Genomic DNA, 18,159 nt, shown 5'->3' with positions numbered 1-18,159 from the left:
TGGTTTCACAGAGACAACCACAACCTTGAGAGAGAAAGCTGCCTCTCGCCATTCCTGCAGATGCACATTATGCTCCAAGCCCCCTCTCCAGGGACACCGTGGGACATGGCATCCCGTGCAAGGCTTGACTCAGCACTTCAGAGCGGGCTGACCCTTCAGCCACGCTCTACCACCCCCACCAAAGTGGGACCTTGCACCAGGCTGAATGCAGCGTCAGCCCAAACAGGGGGAAAGCCAAGGCAGAGGGGTGCTAGGCAGAAGCTGGCTGTTTATGACGCTGTGAACCCATGGTCCCTTAAGCTTTTGAAAGCTGAATTGCCCTCCCTTGGGGGTAAGAGGTTGCAAAGTCTCTACTGCAGCACTGCCTCGTGTTACCAGGGCGCTAACTCTGCTACTCACTTGCTTGTAGCCTAGGGGCACAGTTGAGACCAGTGCAAAATGTTGTTCTACTTTGCAACTGCAAACCCTTAGCAGACTGTTTAAGACCAGGTTTCTAAATAAACGTGCCTGGATGACAGAGGGGTTGCATCCCATCTATGCTTTAAAGTTTGTTGTGTTTAGACACAGCTTCAGGCTATAGGTTTTCATGCAAATACGACTTCATCCTTCATACAACTCCCCTCTCAATTTCAAGGAAGATACAGACAGTCGTACGATGGTTCCCCTTCTCGTGCTCCCCTGTGACAAGCAGTAAATTACAAGCTCTGGCCTTCCAGGTATCACCACTGGCATCTGAACTGGCACCCACTGAGACTGAAGCAGCTGCTCGTCTTCGGTGTTGTTTCAGGCTCTTTGTAAATTCAGGGGCTAACAGTAATTACTGTCACAGCAATATCAACCCTAACTGCCCAGAACCCCAAACTCAGATGTCAGTTTCCCTGCATAACCTATCCCAAATGCTTCACTGAACTCCTTGCAGCAGCCAACCTGCACAGAAAAGATCCTTGTAGCATGAGGTAACACGGCAAGCCAAGCAGGGAAAGCTCCCGCTGAAACCCTGATATCAGAAAGGCTGGAAAATAAGGGCCATCACAAGACAGGAGAGACCGGAAGATGAAGATCTGTTTGCAGCAGAGGGGGTGCCCCTGCACCTGCCCCCCTCAGCTGCCGGTTCGCAGGAGTCTTTGAAATGAGTCACTTGGCTTCAGGTTCATGTGGCGCCGCGCCATTTGCCTTGGTCTTCTGCCCCTTTCCTCCTCACAAGAGTCATCTTAAAAGTATTCTTGGAATAGCTTCTGTGCACAACAAAACATCTAACAGGGCTGGGCTGACTTTTAAAGGACTTCATTTCAGTAATGCAATAACTCGCTGTCCTGTTGTATTCCATAGTAATCAATGAGCATTAATTCAGTCTCCACCGAGCATCAGTAATGAATTTCACAAACCTCACAGACTGAACTTGCATTGCCTGAAAACAGTGCACTGCTACAGTGAAAAGAGCAAGAGGACAACACAGAATAAGCTGTGCTATGTTTTTATGTGCTTCTTACTTCCTTCTTCCTTTACAATAAACTATTAATAAGCCTGAAGGACGCACAAATGGAAGTATTTCTGTCTGTTGTTTATCTGCCAGTCAGTGCCACAATGGTTTCCAATTCAGCAGAGGCCGTCAGACCATAACGCAAGAACACGTGGGAACAGGGGCTGGCACGAGAACACCCACGCTGTACAACTGGAGCCACAAAACAGAAACGTGCAAATCAGAAGCAGCAAGAGTAACAAATTGGAAATGTTGCCCAGCAGAAAAATTAGCAGTTAATTTATAACACAAGTGCCAATAAACCAAGAGGCACGCCAGCTATTTATTTTCTGACAGTCCGAGCACGTGGCACATTCCCAAATGACTGCGAGACAGTAGGAAACTGCTCATTTTCCAAGAAAGGGCTACGTGGCACACAGCATTTCAGCCACCAACAGCTCACATGGCCCTAGTACTTATGGCTTGGCCACAACTGTACTCCTTTGAATCAGGAGTGACTTCACTGACGTCAGACTTACCCCAGGGAAGAACAGATTCAAAGCAAGAGAATTATACAAACCAACTCCCCATCAGGAAGACCCGCATCCCAGTTCACTGGGTTACCCACAGTCCCTGTGGATCATGCAGTATCAGGGATGTAGGGGTTGTTCAAAGGCAGCACTCCTGGGCCTTCCACAACTAACACAGATACTCTGCAGGCAAGCAACTGCAAGCCCAGCGCAGGTGGCTTTACAGAACCATTTCCCAAAGCCTGCCTCTTGGCCAAGGGCTTTGCAAGGTGCTCTGCACATCCTGACCATGCTACTGATGCATTTCTAGCTGAGCGACAGCACTGCGGGACTTTACTGACTCACACTCCATCAAGTATGAGACAAAAAGTCTGATTTGTACAACATTCTGGTTCTGCTGTATAATCCCCATGTGCTCCTCACCAAGCGGCCCACATCCCTCCCCCAATGCCCTGCAAGGAGCACAAAACCCAGTTCGGCAGAAACCGCCGTGGTGTCGCTGAAGCTGTGCAGAGGACCTTGCTGGCACAGCTCCCTAATGCCACACACTCACCAGTTCAAGGGCAAGTCAAGGGACAAAGTACTGGACATGAGTGCTCCTGGGGGTTCTCTCACCCTACTTCTATTTGGGGTGATGTTCATCTGTTGCTCTGCTGCTTCTCTCTAGTTGAAGAGCAGCAATTTGCCCTTCATGGGAACCAATTTACTTCCACACCCAAAATGAATGCTAATTCATACTAATAAATCACATTTTAAAGGAAACAGCGTCCTCTGCAAGGCCTACCTCGGTGAGATTAAGCTCTTATGTCACTTGGGCAGTATGGAGAACTGCCCTAGGCCAACATCATTTTAACCTTCCATACGAATGACGTAAAACCATTTCTCAGTCCCTCCCCAAAGCAACAGATCATTTCACAAGCTCAGGGAGCCAGGGACCGCAGGGCATCTCCTCTCTAGTTTGCTACAGCCACGCTGTTTGAGGATAGGACAGGGCATTAAACTAAATCTAAGCAGCGAACGCAAGATGAGAGAGCAGCTGTGCCCAAAGGGATCCTGCGCCTCTGGCCTGGTGCGGAAACGCCAGCTGGCTCAGAGCGACCCCCTCACCTTGCATCACCCACAAAGTCACACAAAGAACCCTGCCAAGAGGCAGCAGAGTGCTGGTGCAAAGAATCAGCCTGTCTGTCTGTGTTCCCCTGTAGGACAAGGCCTCAAGGACAAGAGTCCAAGTACTGATAGCCTGATGAATAGAGACTTGCTAGAACTTGCAGGGCACAAGCCCTGGGAACCAAGGAACGAGCTAACTGCAGACCCCTGAGCCGTTACAGCTGAGGAGGCAACCAGACGGACAGAGAAACAAGTAGCCAGATAAGGGAACGGATGGCGCCGATATGTAACTGTTAATCAAGAAAGCCCCGTAGAAAGAAACCCCCTAATTTTGGAATATAAACTGTTGCTATGTCAAGGTAAACTAATAAGTTCCTATTGTTTCGATGGTGTGCCTTAAATATCAACCAATCAGTGTTTTTTACGCTTAAGATGTAACCAATCAGTGTGTAATATGTAGAAGGTAGAAACGTATATAATTGTAAGAAAATCACTAATAAACCGACAACTTGCTTGCATCAAGCTGCGCCCCGTCTCTTCATTTGCCGCAAATTGGTGACCCCGACGTGATCCGGTGAAGGATCTGATGTGGAGGGACTCTCTAATCGCCTAATTGAGCGACATGCAATGGATCCCACAGAACTTTGAATGATCCGCTGAAAGGAAGCAGGAGCTGGCCGGCCTGAAATCCCTCCGGAGTTGAGAGGTGAGCTGTGGGAAATCCATAACGGGGAATCAGGCTTCGTCCCCGGAAAGAGACGTATATGAGCTTATGAAAGGTCTCCCTAACAAACATGAGAAAAGTATTTCTGGGCATGACCTTAAAGCAATGCTTCAGTGGGTGCAAGTAAATATGCCTGCAGTGACTGAACTACAATTTTCACGCAGGAACTTTGGGACGATACAGGGGTGAAATTGTGGGATTCTGCGACAAAAGGCAATACTGAGTCCCACCGTCTGCTCTCTTCGTGGAGAGTTATTTTTGAGACTCTGAAAGCACAAAAAGAAAAGGCAGAGGAAGGAGAGGAGGAGGAGTCGCAAGCTCCTATAGCCCTTTCCTTATCAGCCTCTAAATCACAGTGCTCTAAACCCCTGAGTGTCAATGCAGTGGAGTATCTGCCAGAAAAAGATCCCTTTGACCCAGGACCGGTAGAGCCTGAACAAGAACCTGATTTATACCCTCCTGATCTACGTGATGTGTGGGCAAAAATAAAGAAACAAGCCTTAAAGGAGGGGGATCTAGAAATGGCTAAAACTATAGTTGCTCCGGTCTTGTATTCTCAGGGTCGGGCAGGGGGAGCACGATGGGTGGCTCTTTCTTTTTCGGTTGTTAAAGAACTGCGCCGCACGGTTACGGAACGTGGTATTTCTTCTCCCTGTTTTATAAGTCTGTTATCTTCTGTGTTTGATGCTTATGTCATGACTCCTCATGATTTGAAATCTTTAGCACGATTGCTGCTAACCCCGACTCAGTACACGTTGTGGGAGTCGCACTGGAGAGGGGGACTGCAAGCACTCCTGCTCACGTACGTTAACCATAATGATGCTGCATCAGCTGCACTGACAATAGAGCATCTTACGGGCACCGGTGCACGTGCTGATCCGGTAGCACAGGCTCAACACTGCCCCCGTGTGGCTCTCGAGGCAATTAGAGAAGAGGCGAAAAAGGCTTTTTTCCAGGTTCCTGACATACAAAAGCCACAAAAAGCCTTTACTAACATCACTCAGGAGTCTCGAGAACCTTATATGCAGTTTATTGATAGACTAAAACAGGCTTTGGAACGTCAAGTAGATAATGTGGAAGCTCGGGATATATTGTTAACAAAACTAGCTGTTGAAAATGCTAATGTTGATTGTAAAAGGCTACTGAAGTCTCTTCCCAACCCAAACCCCACTCTGGTGGAAATGGTGGAAGCACGTAACCGAATCCGTACAGTTGACCACAAGTTTGAAGCTATGGCTGCTGCTTTTGTAGCGATGCGTGGTGTGGGGAATTGCTATGGTTGTGGTAAGCCTGGTCATCTAAAGAGAAATTGTCTTGCTCGGGCTGCGAGGAATAAACAACAACCTCCTGGTCCTGGAGTTTGTCCGAAATGTCAGAAAGGGCGACATGATGCTAATCAATGTCGATCTAAGTATGACTTCCAGGGACAACTGATACAGGGAAACCGACCGCGAAGCGCAGGGCAGCTAATCACTAATAAACCGACAACTTGCTTTCATCAAGCTGCATCCCATCTCTTCATTCGCCGCACTGACCAACTTTCTGTTAGGCTTCAACCACCACTGGAAACCTGAGTGATTTCCCTGCCATCATGAAGGCAAGATCCATGGTGGATGAAGATCCAGAATCAGTCGTGCTGGAAGGGACCTCAGGAGGTGTCCAGGCCAACGTGTTGCTCACAGCAGGATCAGCTGTGGGGTTGAAGCAAGTAGCTCAGGCTTTCCTTCAAGTGGGGCTTGAAAAGCTCCAAGGATGGACATGTCACAGGCTCTGTGGGACATCTGCTCCAGTGCTTGACTGTCTTCATGGGGAAGGACATTGTCTTCCCTTGCTTTTAGCTGATGCCCATTGGCCCTCACAGTCCCATCAAGCACAACAGGCAAGAACCTGGCTGCCTTTTCTTGCTGATATGGCCCAAGAAGACATGGGAAGGCTGTTATTAGGTGTCCCCAAACCTCCTCTTCTCCTGGCTTTGCACCTTTCAAATAAGGCCCATGGCATCCTGGGCTGCATTAGGAAGAGCGCTGCCCAAGGGTTGGTGGAGGTGATCTTTCCTCTCTACTCAGCCCTGATACAATTTGTCTTGCTGACTTGCCCTTGATTTCTACTTTACCAACGTCACCCATACTTGACTCAAACATGCCGTCCAGAATTTTCACCACTCCTGCCTTGTCTTTTTGTTCAAAACAAGTCCAGGAGAGCTTTTGCACTATGTTGGTCAGGGATCTTCTTCCACCTTCCCTTCAACCAAGGCCTTCAAGTACAGGTCCCTTTCTCTAGCCATCTAAAGGAGATATCGCTCTCCTTCTAACCTTCATCAGGAGGTTGAGAGAATCTGAGCAGAAGACCTTTCCACATGCAGGACTTAGTGATGAGTGTCACAGGAAACCTGAGCAGGCCTGTGCTGTGCTCCATGTACCTCTTGGCCTTCAGGCTGAGCTGTGCTGAGTGTGTCCCTGGGTTGCAGAACAAGCCATACTGGAAGAAGAAATCTGCAGGAAGCTGCTGGTGAATGGCCAACCCCATGCCCTTACCTTTACCTGGGACTGCAGTTACCAACTCCCAAGTGAACATCTCCTCTTAGAACATGAGAAGTGATGACTAGAATGGGTTTCCCTGGCAGAAAACACTTCAAGAGCTGACAGGAGCAGTGTGGGATAAGCCTTCTGCAGGCAGGATCTGCACCACTTGCTGCACCACTCTCCCAACGCTGGAAACTCCGTGTTCCCGGCCTCGGAAGGGACGGCATACAGCTGACACGGTTGTCTCTGTGTGTAGAGAGTTTGCTCTAACCAAGGCCATTTGAAATGACACTTTGTCTCAGAGTCCAAGTGCCTTTCTTACTGCAGCCATAACCGGCTGGGCTGCTGATGGCCAATCCCCCAAGGAAACTGGAGACTCCAGGGACCCCAAACTTGCCTTCATAGCCACGTGCCTCCTACTGGCCTATGAGCTTCTCAGATGTAATGGATGTCGTAATGATAGCCCAGATCATCAGCCTTCTTGTGGCCTCGGTTACTCCTTGGTTTGTGGTTCCTGAACTGGAGAAGGCAGTGATAAAGAGATGCACAGGAATGGAAGAGATGGGCAAGGACCCTGCAGGTGCCATGAAGGCTTTGCAGGAAGAAGTGTGAGGAATAGCCCCTACAGCTGTGCAAAATGGAATGGCATTAGATATGAAGCTGGCGGCTGAAGGCAGAGTCTGTGCTGGTTTTAATACCAGTTGTTGAATATATGTAGATCAAAGTGGGAGAATTTCTACAGATATATGTGTTAAAAAAAATAAAAGAACACATCCCAATATTGCTCATGAGTTCCAGAAATTTCACGCCTTCTATGAAATTGAAGACATTTGGAATACGCTGACGTCCTGGTTTCCTGGTTTACAGCTCTGGGTTAAGAAGTTCATCTCTAGATGCCTTTCTCCTCTTTCTCTGTGATCACTCCAATCCATTTTACCTATGTAGCTTCTGCTTTAAGGTTCAGAGAGGAAAAGTTGGACTGTCTTTCAGTAGTGTCTCTAATTTTACCTATGGGCAACTCTTCATTTGTGGCAATAGACCACATGGGGATTTGCTTGAACTAACAATTATACAGCTGAGAAAGGTATTTTTTATTTATTAATTTCTATCCCACTGCCCCCCCCCCCCACACACACACACTAAGTAATCCCTCTATTATTCCTGTTTACACCCTGTTCTCTAAGGAAAGCAGGCAATAATTACTGCCAAGAATTTGCTATGTTCAGCTGCAGAGTTGGTTGAAGAAGTCTGATGTCAAGTGATGTAAGTCTCATGAGGCTGAGGACAAAAATATTGAGGCTGGAGAGCTGAGGAGCAACGCTGTCCACGCGGTGTTTAGCTCCAGGGACTGATTTTCCTACCTGGCCACACCTCCTCAGGGACAATGTGCATCAATAGCAACTGGGAAAGCCTTCTATCATTTCTCCAAAGTGCTCATTACCTGCCTTCCTCTTTCACTGTACTGCTGAAACTTATCTCATCAAGTGTACAAGCCAAACTTGAAGACCAGATGTCCCTGATGGAAGAGACATGGCTCGTCAGGGTGTTCTGCCTCATAATGAGCCCAAGGTATCTGTGGTGCTGTGGACTTCAGGTGTTCAGAGGAGACTGAAGAAACCTCTCGAGAACACCAAGCCAGAGGCAAAGCCCACAGCCCCGTGGAAGCGTTAATGGGCCCCGCTGAGGGCCATGGCTGAGAAAGCCTCCCCATGGCCTTGTTAGAGCCCATCCTTGGAGGCTGTGAGTGCAGGAAGGCAAAGGCGCTGTGCAGGCAGCTCTGCTGCTGAGCAAAGCCTTGGCTTGCTTGATGAAGCAGAAAGGCCAAGCCATGACCTGCAGCCTGTGGGAAGGTCGATGCTGTCCCTCACACAGGGCTCAGGGCCCTTCCTGGGGACCATGGAAGGTGGGCATCCAATGCCCAGTGAAGGACAGCAATGGCACAGCAACTTCCAGCTTCCCCATGGGGCTGCAAGGAGGCAACGATGCCCCCGTGCTGTGAGGACATCATGTCTTCTTATGGCCTTCACTGGTAGAGACAGATGCCACAGCCAAAGGGACACAGACCTGGGTTCTGGTGGTGCGTTCCAGCCTTGCCAGTGCCCTCTGCCATCTCTATTTCAGGCTGTCCTACATGGTTGGAGCCCTGCCCCTGTTGCCCTGCAGGCTGTAGGCACCATCTCGCTGCCCTGCCTTGCTCTCACCCCAACATTGCCATACCTTCGCTGAGGTACCTCCACTCTCACCGGCTGTTCCTTGAAACACAAAGCCATGGGCTGATCCAGGCTCCCTCTGGCTGAGCCCTTGCACCGCAGCAGGACCCTTGCAGTGACAGTTCTTCCTCCTGATAGCCACTCTCCATTTTCAACATTACACTTTGTGAAATCTTTTCCTCTCTTGCTGTTTTTTCCCACTACCCAGGAAAGCTTTACCACCTCAGGAACTACCCTCCAAGCAGAGAACCTAACTCAATTGCTTTTTTTCATGGTCTTTCCCCTCAAAAAAGTGAAGTCACCTCCACATGGTCTTCTAAACCACATGGCTGCTGCAGGCCTTTCAGCTTCTCCCAGAGACATGACTATGCTACATGCCTGCTGCTGTCCTGTCATGTCCACAGGCAAAATGGAGATGACAGCCTGTACCCCAGCCCTTTTCCTGGAGAGGTCCTGTGCTGTAGCTTGGCAGAGGGACTGTCCCAGCCATGTTCCTGGTGCTGGCCTGTCACCTCCAGAGACAGAACTGGCCTCACAGGCCCCTTCACATCCAGGCACGTCCTCCTGCATGAGGAGTTCCTGAGAATCAGCTTTCCTCCTCATAACACACCCCGCCATCACCCTCATTCTAACCCATGACCTGGCCACAGAAAAGCAGCCTTGTTTCGTTCAGATTTATCAAATGCATTTCCCACAAGCCATTTGAGTGGAGAAACATTTTTCACATGAACTTCTATAGTTGTGTTGACACACACATGATATATGGTCTTTCATATATATGGCGCTTTTTTTTTTTTCATGACAGACTGACCTCTGGGGATCATTGAATCCAGCCCTCCAACTGAGGCAGGGTCAGCTAGAGCAACTAGCTCAGCCACTGCTCTAGGTAGGCTTGTGATATCACAGAATCATAACAACACAGAATCATTTAGGTTGAAAAAGACCTTAAAGATAATCAAATCCAACCGCTACCACAGGACGGCCAATCCCATCACTAAATCATGTCCCGAAGCACTGCATCTATGAACTTTTGAAACACCTCTAGGGCTGGTGAATCCACCACCTCCCTGGGCAGCCTGTTCCAATGCCTGACCATCCTTGCAGTGAAGATGTTTTTCCTCATATCCAATCTAAACCTGTCCTGGTGTACCTGGGAGAAGAGACCTACACCACCTTTCAGGTCTACAACCCAACCTTCCAGGTCTACATCAACCTTTCAGGCAGTTCTAGAGAGCAGAAAGATCCCCCCTGTGGTTCATCATCTCCACACTATACAACCCAAGTCCCCTCAGGTGCTCTTCAACTGACCAGGGCTCCAGACCCTTCACCACCGTTGTTGCCCTTCTCTGGACATACTAAAACACCTCAACATTACTCTTGGAGTGAGGGGCCCAAAATGGAAACACAGTGTTCAAGGTGTGGCGTCAGCAGTGCCGAGTACAGGGGGTCGATAACTGCCCTGGTCCTGCTGGCCACACTGTTTCTCATACCAGACAGGATGATATTGGCCTCCTTGGCCACCCCGGCACACTGCTGGCTCATGCTCAACCATCTGTCACCCTGCACCCTCAAGGAACTTTCCCACCAGGCAGCCTGCCAGCCACTCTGCCCCAAGCCTGTAGCCTTGTGTGGGGTTGTGACCCAAGTGCAGAACTGGCACTTCTCCTGGTTGAACTTCATACAATTGGACTCACTTGAAAGGTCCAACCCGTGCAGATCCCTCTGCAGAGCCTTCCTGCCCTCAAGGACATCAGCACTTCCACCCCACTTGATGTTGTATGCAAACTCACTGAGGGTGAACTCAGTCCCCTTGTCTGGGTCATTGATGAAGTTCTGAAACAGGACTGGCCCCAGCACTGAGCCCTGAGGAACGCCACTCCTTATGGGCCATCGTCACCTGGATGTCACTCCATTTCCTACCCCTCTTGGGGCTTGGCTGTCCAGCCAGCTCTAACCCAGTGCGGAGAACACCCACCGAAGCCATGAGCAGCCAGTTTCTCCAGGAGAATGCAGTGGGAGGTGGAGCCAAAAGGCTTTCCTAAGGTCCAGGTAGACAGCATCCACAGCCTTTCCCTCATCCACTAGGCAGGTCACCTTGTCCCAGGAGGAGATCAGATTCATCAGACAGGACCTGCCTTTCATAAACCCATGCTGGCTGGTCCTGACCTCCTGGTTTTCCTGCGCCTCCTGTGTGATGGTGCTCAGGATGATCAGCTCCACAACCTTCCCTGGCACTAAGATCAGGTTGACAGGCCTGTAGTTATCCCGATCCTCCCTCCTACCCTTCTTGTAGGTGGGCACCACTTGACTAACATTCAGCCTTCTTGGACCTCCCCAGTTAGCCAGCACTGTTGAAAGTCACCACAGAGAAACACACCAATGATTTTCAAAGTGTCCCTGCATCACGGGATGTCCATTGTCAAGGACACAATCAAAAGCACCTTGTCCTTTCTGGGTATGAGGTTCACCGGAACCACATGTCCTCTGGGGCTGCAGAGGCATCGCTGGCAGCAATGCCTTCTCCTGCAGCACTGCACAGTCCAGCCCTGCATGTCTCTGGTCCCAGGGACAGCATGGATTGCTCTCCTTAGGGACATCTCATTTCACCTTCACTGTGACCTCTGCCCACCACCCCAGCATGCGCTGCAGCAAAACATTTTGCTGGCGTGTGACCTTGGACACTTGGTAGCCATTATTATTTTTGTGGTTCCATGTCTGAGCTTGGCCCTGGTGACACAGGTGTGGTTCAGGGTAACTGCTCTGAAATAACCTAAATCAGGGAGAGGAAGGGGAAAAGTCTTATTTAAGCAGCGTGAGGAAGCCTTAGGATCAATAACCTCACATCTTCTTGGGGAATTTAGAGATCCTGTGGGTTTACATGGCAGGGGTTTGGGAGTGGTTTGGAGGTGTTTGCAGGGCTGGCAGAGGTGAGAAGAGATCAAGAGCTGACTCCATGGCCATAACAGCCACTTTCATTTGACTCCAAAATGGACCAGCCCCTGCCCAAACCTGAGCCAATAAGCAATTCTAGTGGCACCTCTGTGATACCCTATGGTAGAAAGGACAAAACACAAAGGGAGAGGGGTGAGAATTATGTGAGAGAACAACCCTATAGACATCAAGGTGAGTGAGGAAGGAGGGGAGCAGCGAGACAGAGGCTTGGTGGGATCCTGCAAGCCAGTGGTCAAGTAACCACCCGCTGACAGTCACAGGGCAGCACAGTCACAATGCCCCTTTAGGTGTCTGCAGGTACGTTGCATCAGCATTCTAGCACAGCTGCCAGATGAGCCAACAGCTGTGATGCTCACCTGGATCTGAGACCCTGCATCATTTGTGTCCACCTTGGTTCTAGGAGCAAAGACATGGTGGAGTCTCATCTCCCAGGGGGAGTGAGGCAGGAGAGCAGCAGAGTGCAGGCCCCAGGTCACACACTGGCAGGCTGTGGCCTGTGCAGAAGGAGGGAACACTCCTTCGGGTGCCCTGGAATTGCCTCACAAGTATAAACTCCATTTTCAATGTTGGAACCGTTGGAGGCTGCTGTCCTTGCCGAGCAGGTGATCTGAGCTCTGCCACCTGCCTTGGCACTTGGTTCCCTCAGTGTCACAGCTCTGTCTGCAACAGGACGGGCTCCAGCTGCCTCTGCGTGGGCCCCTGGCTGAGGGCACTGCTGCACATCTGGGCTGAAGCCCCCCAGCTGTGGCACCAGCCCAGCTCTGCCTGGCCATAAGGCAACTGGTACCAAGTGTCCCTGAGCCCGTGGGTGCAAAGGCTTTGCTTCAGAGCAGAGACATGGCCTGGGCAAAGGAGACCTGAGTCTTGAGCCCTGAGACTATAAATCCAGAGTTACATGCCTACATTGTGTGAGAGTTACTGAAGACATCACACACCAAACCCTTACACTGGAGATCTGAGCTGCTTTCCTGTGAACTTCCTTCTGTGCTGGCTGCTGAAGGGTTAACAAAAGGTGACACTCATGCTGAAAAGTTTTTTTTTCTAGTAGGAGAAATTCCACTGCTGGAAATAAGTGTCTGCAGAGCTGAGAGACAAAATATCAGTGATTGCATCATCCTGCTGCCCATCAGGTTCCCCTGCAGCCCCAGGGACAGCTGGAGGGAGCCCAGAGGGGCAGAGCAAGGGCTGCCTTGGGCTGCTCCCTGCTGCCGAGCTGGGCCGGGCTCCTGCCATGGAGGGAGCTCCTGGCAAGCGGGCAGCGCTGCAGAGATGATATGGAGAAATAGTGTGAAATGGGGACGCTTAACACCGACTGTGATTGTATATGTCTGCTCAAGGAATGTGGGTATGGTGACTGGTCATGGGTGCGGTGTCTGGTCACATAGGACTACAGTTTTTGAGGAGACGCCTGCCCCTCTTCCTCTAACAAAGGGGAGACGGGGAGACGCCTGCCCTTCTTTCTCTAACAAAGGGGCTATTTAAAAGAGAATTGAGAGAAGATGAGAGACATTCAAATGCTATCTAGAGGGAGGGAGTGCTAAGTCTCCTTGCTGGAGAAGATGGGATGGTCACAAGAACATGAATCACCTACAAACCTGCAAGACCACCACATTCCAGGAAACGGACTGATAAGCTAATTAACATACGAAGCCGGGTTTAGGTAACGAATATGTATAGGCGTTAATTGAATATTCATTTGTTTCATTGTATAAATGTGGGATGGTTCGTCACTTCGGGTATGCACGCTTGTGGAGGAGCGATCCCCCGTGCATCTGCGCGCAATAAACATACCTACTTTATAACTTTCGAGTTATAGAGTCAAATTCCGCACGTCAGAGAGACAGCTCTGCCCACCAGCAGCTCCTCTGCAAAGTGCAGCAGGGCTGAGGCACTGCCTGCAGGCACCCAGGGCAGAGGAGCGAGGCAGGGAGAGCTCAAAGGCAGACCTTGTTGGGAGGCTGCTGAGAGCTCCCTGCTGGAGAAATCTGCAGAGCCCTTGAGGCGGTAAGTGTGTGGCTGCAGGGCAATGCCTCTGCAGTTGCTAGCCGGGTCTGCAGCAGCTGGGGCACCCCCAGCCTGTGGGACCGTGTGGGAGCCTTTTGCTGTGGAGGAGGCCAGTGTGCTGCAGAGCAGGGCTTCCCTGCTGCAGCGTGGGAGGGCCAGGGCATGTGGGCTGCCTTGTGCCAGGGCCGGCTGCAGGGCTGTGAAGGTGGCTGTGCAGGCAGGGGTGCCCAGGGCTGTCCTTGCCAGCAGGGTCCCTGCAGCCGCGGGGGCTGTGTGCTGGGGCAGGGGCTCTGCCGCCTGCCAGGGGCAGCTCTCAGCCTGCCGGGGGGCTCCCGTGCGGCTGCGGGGAGAATGTGGGGGAGAAAGGAGCGACCCCCATTAGGAAAAGGTCCCTGTTCTTCTGAGTGAGTGCTGCATGTGACAGGGTTGCTCACAGCTCCACGTCATTTCCAAGGGGACTTTCCATGAGCACGTTCATGGCAGGGGATCACTGCTTGGCTCTGTGCTTGCCTGAATCTCTGCTGCCACTTTTCCGTGGCTCCGCTTGGTGGCAATGGAAACAGCTGTGCAGGTCAGAGCAGGGGCTGAGATGCTGAAAGCATCACAGGGAGGTTGATGAGGAAGCTGAGCAAGTGCCTTCCCTCCCCAGCAGGCTGCAGATGAAACCAGCATCAGCTCTCCTTTTCCCTCAGGCTTTGGGGGAGCTGTTTGTTCCTGCCTGCAGACAGAGAGCGGCTGCAGGGCAGAGCTGGCACACAGGGGCTGAGCTGGGCTCTGTGAGCGCTGGCAGGGAAGAGCCCTGGGGCCAGAGAAAGAGCTGCTGGCAGGGACAGCTGCAGGCAGCAGAGCCCTGGGCAGGGAGGGGGGAGATGCTGAGGGGAACCCTGATGCAGGGGAGATGGGGGCACCTCCTGGCCATGGTCTGCCATGCATGTTCCTTCCCTGAGCAAGGCACCTCTGCTCTCCTCTCCCACCCAGCACAGCCTTTAGACCAAGGGGTCTAGACCATTAGTAAACTTCTCATCCAGCAACTGGGAAGGATCTGGAGGGACAGAGCAGATTCCCTCATTCTCCGAAAGCCACAGACAGTCCCCTTGCCTCTCAGCACTCACCCTGCTCTCCCTGAGCACAGCACAAACCCCTCCTGACCTGACTCTGGCCGTGGCCGTTGCTCAGCACGGGTGGAGCAGATGCTGACAGGCCCTTCTGCACTGGGAGCAGTTTGGGCTGAGCCAGTGCAAGACCGGGACTGGCCCCTGCCCCCAGGGTTCCCATGAAGCCCCTGCTGCAGAGCAGGGCTCACTGCTGGGCAGCCAGCGGGCACAGCCCCTGCTCCTCACAGCACACTCGGCCAGCACTCAGCACAGCTCCAGCCACGGCTCTGAAGGGAGCTCTCCCAGGAACGGGAGAGGGGGGGACATGGGGCACCGGGGGCGCATCTAGGAGAAATGCCTTTCACTTGGCTTTACAGAAGTATTGCCTGACTTGTCACTGGTTTTGCTCCATAAAGAGGACCCTATGGTTGGAGGCAGCAGATGTCCAACAGCAGCTCCATCACCCAGTTCCTCCTCCTGGCATTGGCAGACACGCGGGAGCTGCAGCTCTTGCACTTCTGGCTCTCCCTGGGCATCTACCTGGCTGCCGCCCTGGCCAACGGCCTCATCATCACCGCCGTAGTGTGCGACCGCCACCTGCACACCCCCATGTACTTCTTCCTCCTCAACCTCTCCCTCATTGACCTGGGCTCCATCTCCACCACTCTCCCCAAAGCCATGGCCAACTCCCTCTGGGACACCAGGGACATCTCCTACTCAGGATGTGCTGCACAGCTCTTCCTGATTCTCTTTTTCCTTTCAGCAGAGTGTTCTCTCCTCACCGTCATGGCCTACGACCGGTACGTGGCCATCTGCCAGCCCCTGCACTACGGGACCCTGCTGGGCAGCAGAGCTTGTGTCCACGTGGCAGCAGCTGCCTGGGCCAGTGTGTTTCTCTATGCTGCGCTGCACACGGCCAATACACTGTCACTGCCGCTCTGCCAAGGCAATGCCCTGGGACAGTTCTTCTGTGAAATCCCACAGATCCTCAAGCTCTCCTGCTCACACACCTACCTCAGGGAAGTGGGGCTAATTGTGGCTGGTGCTTGTCTAGGTGTTGGCTGTTTCATTTTCATTGTTCTGTCCTACGTGCAGATCTTCAGGGCTGTGCTGAGGATCCCCTCTGAGCAGGGACGGCACAAAGCCTTTTCCATGTGCCTCCCTCACCTGGCCGTGGTCTCCCTCTTTCTCAGCACTGCCATGTTTGCACACCTGAAGCCCCCCTCCATCTCCTCCCCATCCCTGGACCTGGTGGTGGCAGTTCTGTACTCGGTGGTGCCTCCGGCACTGAACCCCCTCATCTACAGCATGAGGAACCACGAACTCAAGGGTGCAATGTCCAAACTGATAGCTGGATGTTTTTCTGAAGGAATACAATTATGAATAGCATTTATAATGTAATTCATCACAGACCCAGACTGTCTTCTGAATTTGTCGTATTTGCTTGTGGTATTTAATTTCTGATAAAGTTGTCATCACCATTCTAATTTCTTCTGTGATTTTCTTTTCTGAAGCTTCCCTGCTCTCTCTTTGTCTAAGGGCCATTAAGCAACTATATTTTTCCTGGGATTCTTCCTTCCAAGGCCTTTCTGGAGCTGCAGGGACATGTCCTGTGTGCAGAGATGGAGGGGGAAAAGTTCCTGGCATGGCAGCACTGCCAGGGAACAGCAGCACCTGGGTCTCCAATACTGTCCTTCTTCTACCGACACACTCCCCTTCTGACCCCTTGCCTTGGTGTAACACCTGAGTGCTCTGGCAGCTTCTTCACCGCCGTGCTGCATGGCAGTCCTGTGAGTGCAGGCAGGGGCAGACAATGGACACTCTGTGACGGTGCTGGCCTCCATCAAATGTTCTGGATTTGTGGAAACCTCCTGAATGCAGCACTGCAACGTGCTTCCTTGAACCGAGGTCCCCGTGCCCATTGCTCATGACGAGGGCCATCTCCGCAAGGTGACGAGCAGGGCGCGACACCCCCGGGCTGAGGTGCTCCCAGCCTCTGGCAGGGACAGCAGGAGGCCAGGCAGTCACTGTGCCCGCTGCAGTGCTCTGCCTCCGCACGTGCCAGGGACGGGCTCGTGCCTCTGAGCACCCCTGTGTGCGTGAGGCTGGGGTTCAACCACGCCAGCAGTGCATGAGGCCAGCTGAGGTGGGGACATCTCCCAGGGCACTGCTGTTCCTGTGTGTGACTGCAGGAACAAAGGCCACTGTCCCAGGGAGATTCATCTCACCTGCCTTGGGCAGGCTCATTGCAAGTGCCTCTGTCTGATCACAGCACCCTTTCTGAATGGTGCCCTCAAATGTGTCTGAGCAATCAGGGAGGTTCTGGGGTCCTGGCAAAAGGCAGAGATCCAGCCTTTGTTCAGGAAAAGCAAGAAGGACAATTGGGAGAAATACAGGCTGGTCATCCTCACCGTAGTGTCTGGGGAAATGACGGTGGAAATACTCCTGCAGCCATTTCCAGGTAATTGTGGGACAACAAAAGGGATTGCTGCACCTTTATGTGTAGGGGAAAGGAGGGGATGGTTTGTACCTTGACCTTTGCAAGGGTTTTGACTTTTTCTCCTTTCATCCATTACAAGATGGGTGACTTCTGGAGTGAAGAAATGGAGGACACTGTGGGTGAGAAGTTGGCTGGAGGCTCAAGTCCGAATGTCAGCAGTTTGTCTAGTCTTCCTGGTGTCCTTTGACTAGTGGCAACCCCCAGTGCAGGCACTTGGGTAAACAGGGTTGAATGCCTTTATTGACCCCCTGGATAAGTTGACAGATTGGCTTTTTGGCCCATTTGTAGATGGTGACAAAGTGGGCAGAGCCCTTGAGACATGCCATCTGGTTCCCCCTGCCTTAAGCACGATAGCAGGACAAGGGCATTTAAGGGGTCTCTTCCAACCTGAGTTATTTCAGGATTCATTGACTCACTTCCCTAGAGGCTCCTTCAGTTCAGAACAGCAGGAGCAAGAAGGACAAACGGAGAGCCAAACCTCAAGCTATGTACCAACGCACCAAGTGAGATAAGGCAGTTCCTCTGGGGAACACTTGTGCACTCAAACCATTGGTGGGACATCAGTGGAGATAAATTGGCTGAGAGAAGCTTCCCTTCATCTGCTGGGTGCTGGGCTACGGGGAGGGTGACGGCTGAGGACGCTATCTCGTGGTCAGTTGTGTCTCAGGGACTCACATTCCAGCAGGAAGCCAATGGCTGTGACGGGGGCAGTGAGGCCAGTTCTGCCTGCGGAGGGGACAGCCCAACAGCAGCAATGTGCCTGGGAAAGGGGCGGTGAGGTCACCTCTGCCTGAGACAGCGCGTAGGGCAGCCCCTGACTCATGGCTGGGACACGTGCTGTTAAGCTCCATCTGCCCGTGTCTCGGGCAGGCCAGCAGAAGGCCCCTGGGTGGCACGTGGGCTGTGAGATCCCCTCTGCCTAAGGACCTGGGCTCACTCCACCGAGGGGCTTCTTTCTTGCTTGTCACGTCGCTGCTGCCTGAGAACATGGCAGCACAGCAGCAGGCACACCGCTTGCTCGTGCCTATGCGAGAAGCTGAAAGGCTCGCAGCCTTGG

General features: G+C 52.0%; 1 protein-coding gene across 1 annotated transcript; it reads left to right on the top strand.

Moving 5' to 3' along the window:
- The first annotated feature begins 15,043 nt into the window (after nucleotides 1-15,043).
- On the top strand, nucleotides 15,044-15,985 carry LOC121080195 (olfactory receptor 14C36-like). Its single transcript, XM_040578058.1, has one exon. The coding sequence runs from the start codon at nucleotides 15,044-15,046 to the stop codon at nucleotides 15,983-15,985; it is 942 nt and encodes a 313-aa protein (XP_040433992.1).
- Nucleotides 15,986-18,159: the final 2,174 nt, after the last annotated feature.

Source organism: Falco naumanni, chromosome 22 (genome assembly GCF_017639655.2).
Source record: "Falco naumanni isolate bFalNau1 chromosome 22, bFalNau1.pat, whole genome shotgun sequence".
NCBI lineage: Eukaryota > Metazoa > Chordata > Aves > Falconiformes > Falconidae > Falco > Falco naumanni.
This window is presented reverse-complemented; position numbering and strand designations above follow the sequence as displayed.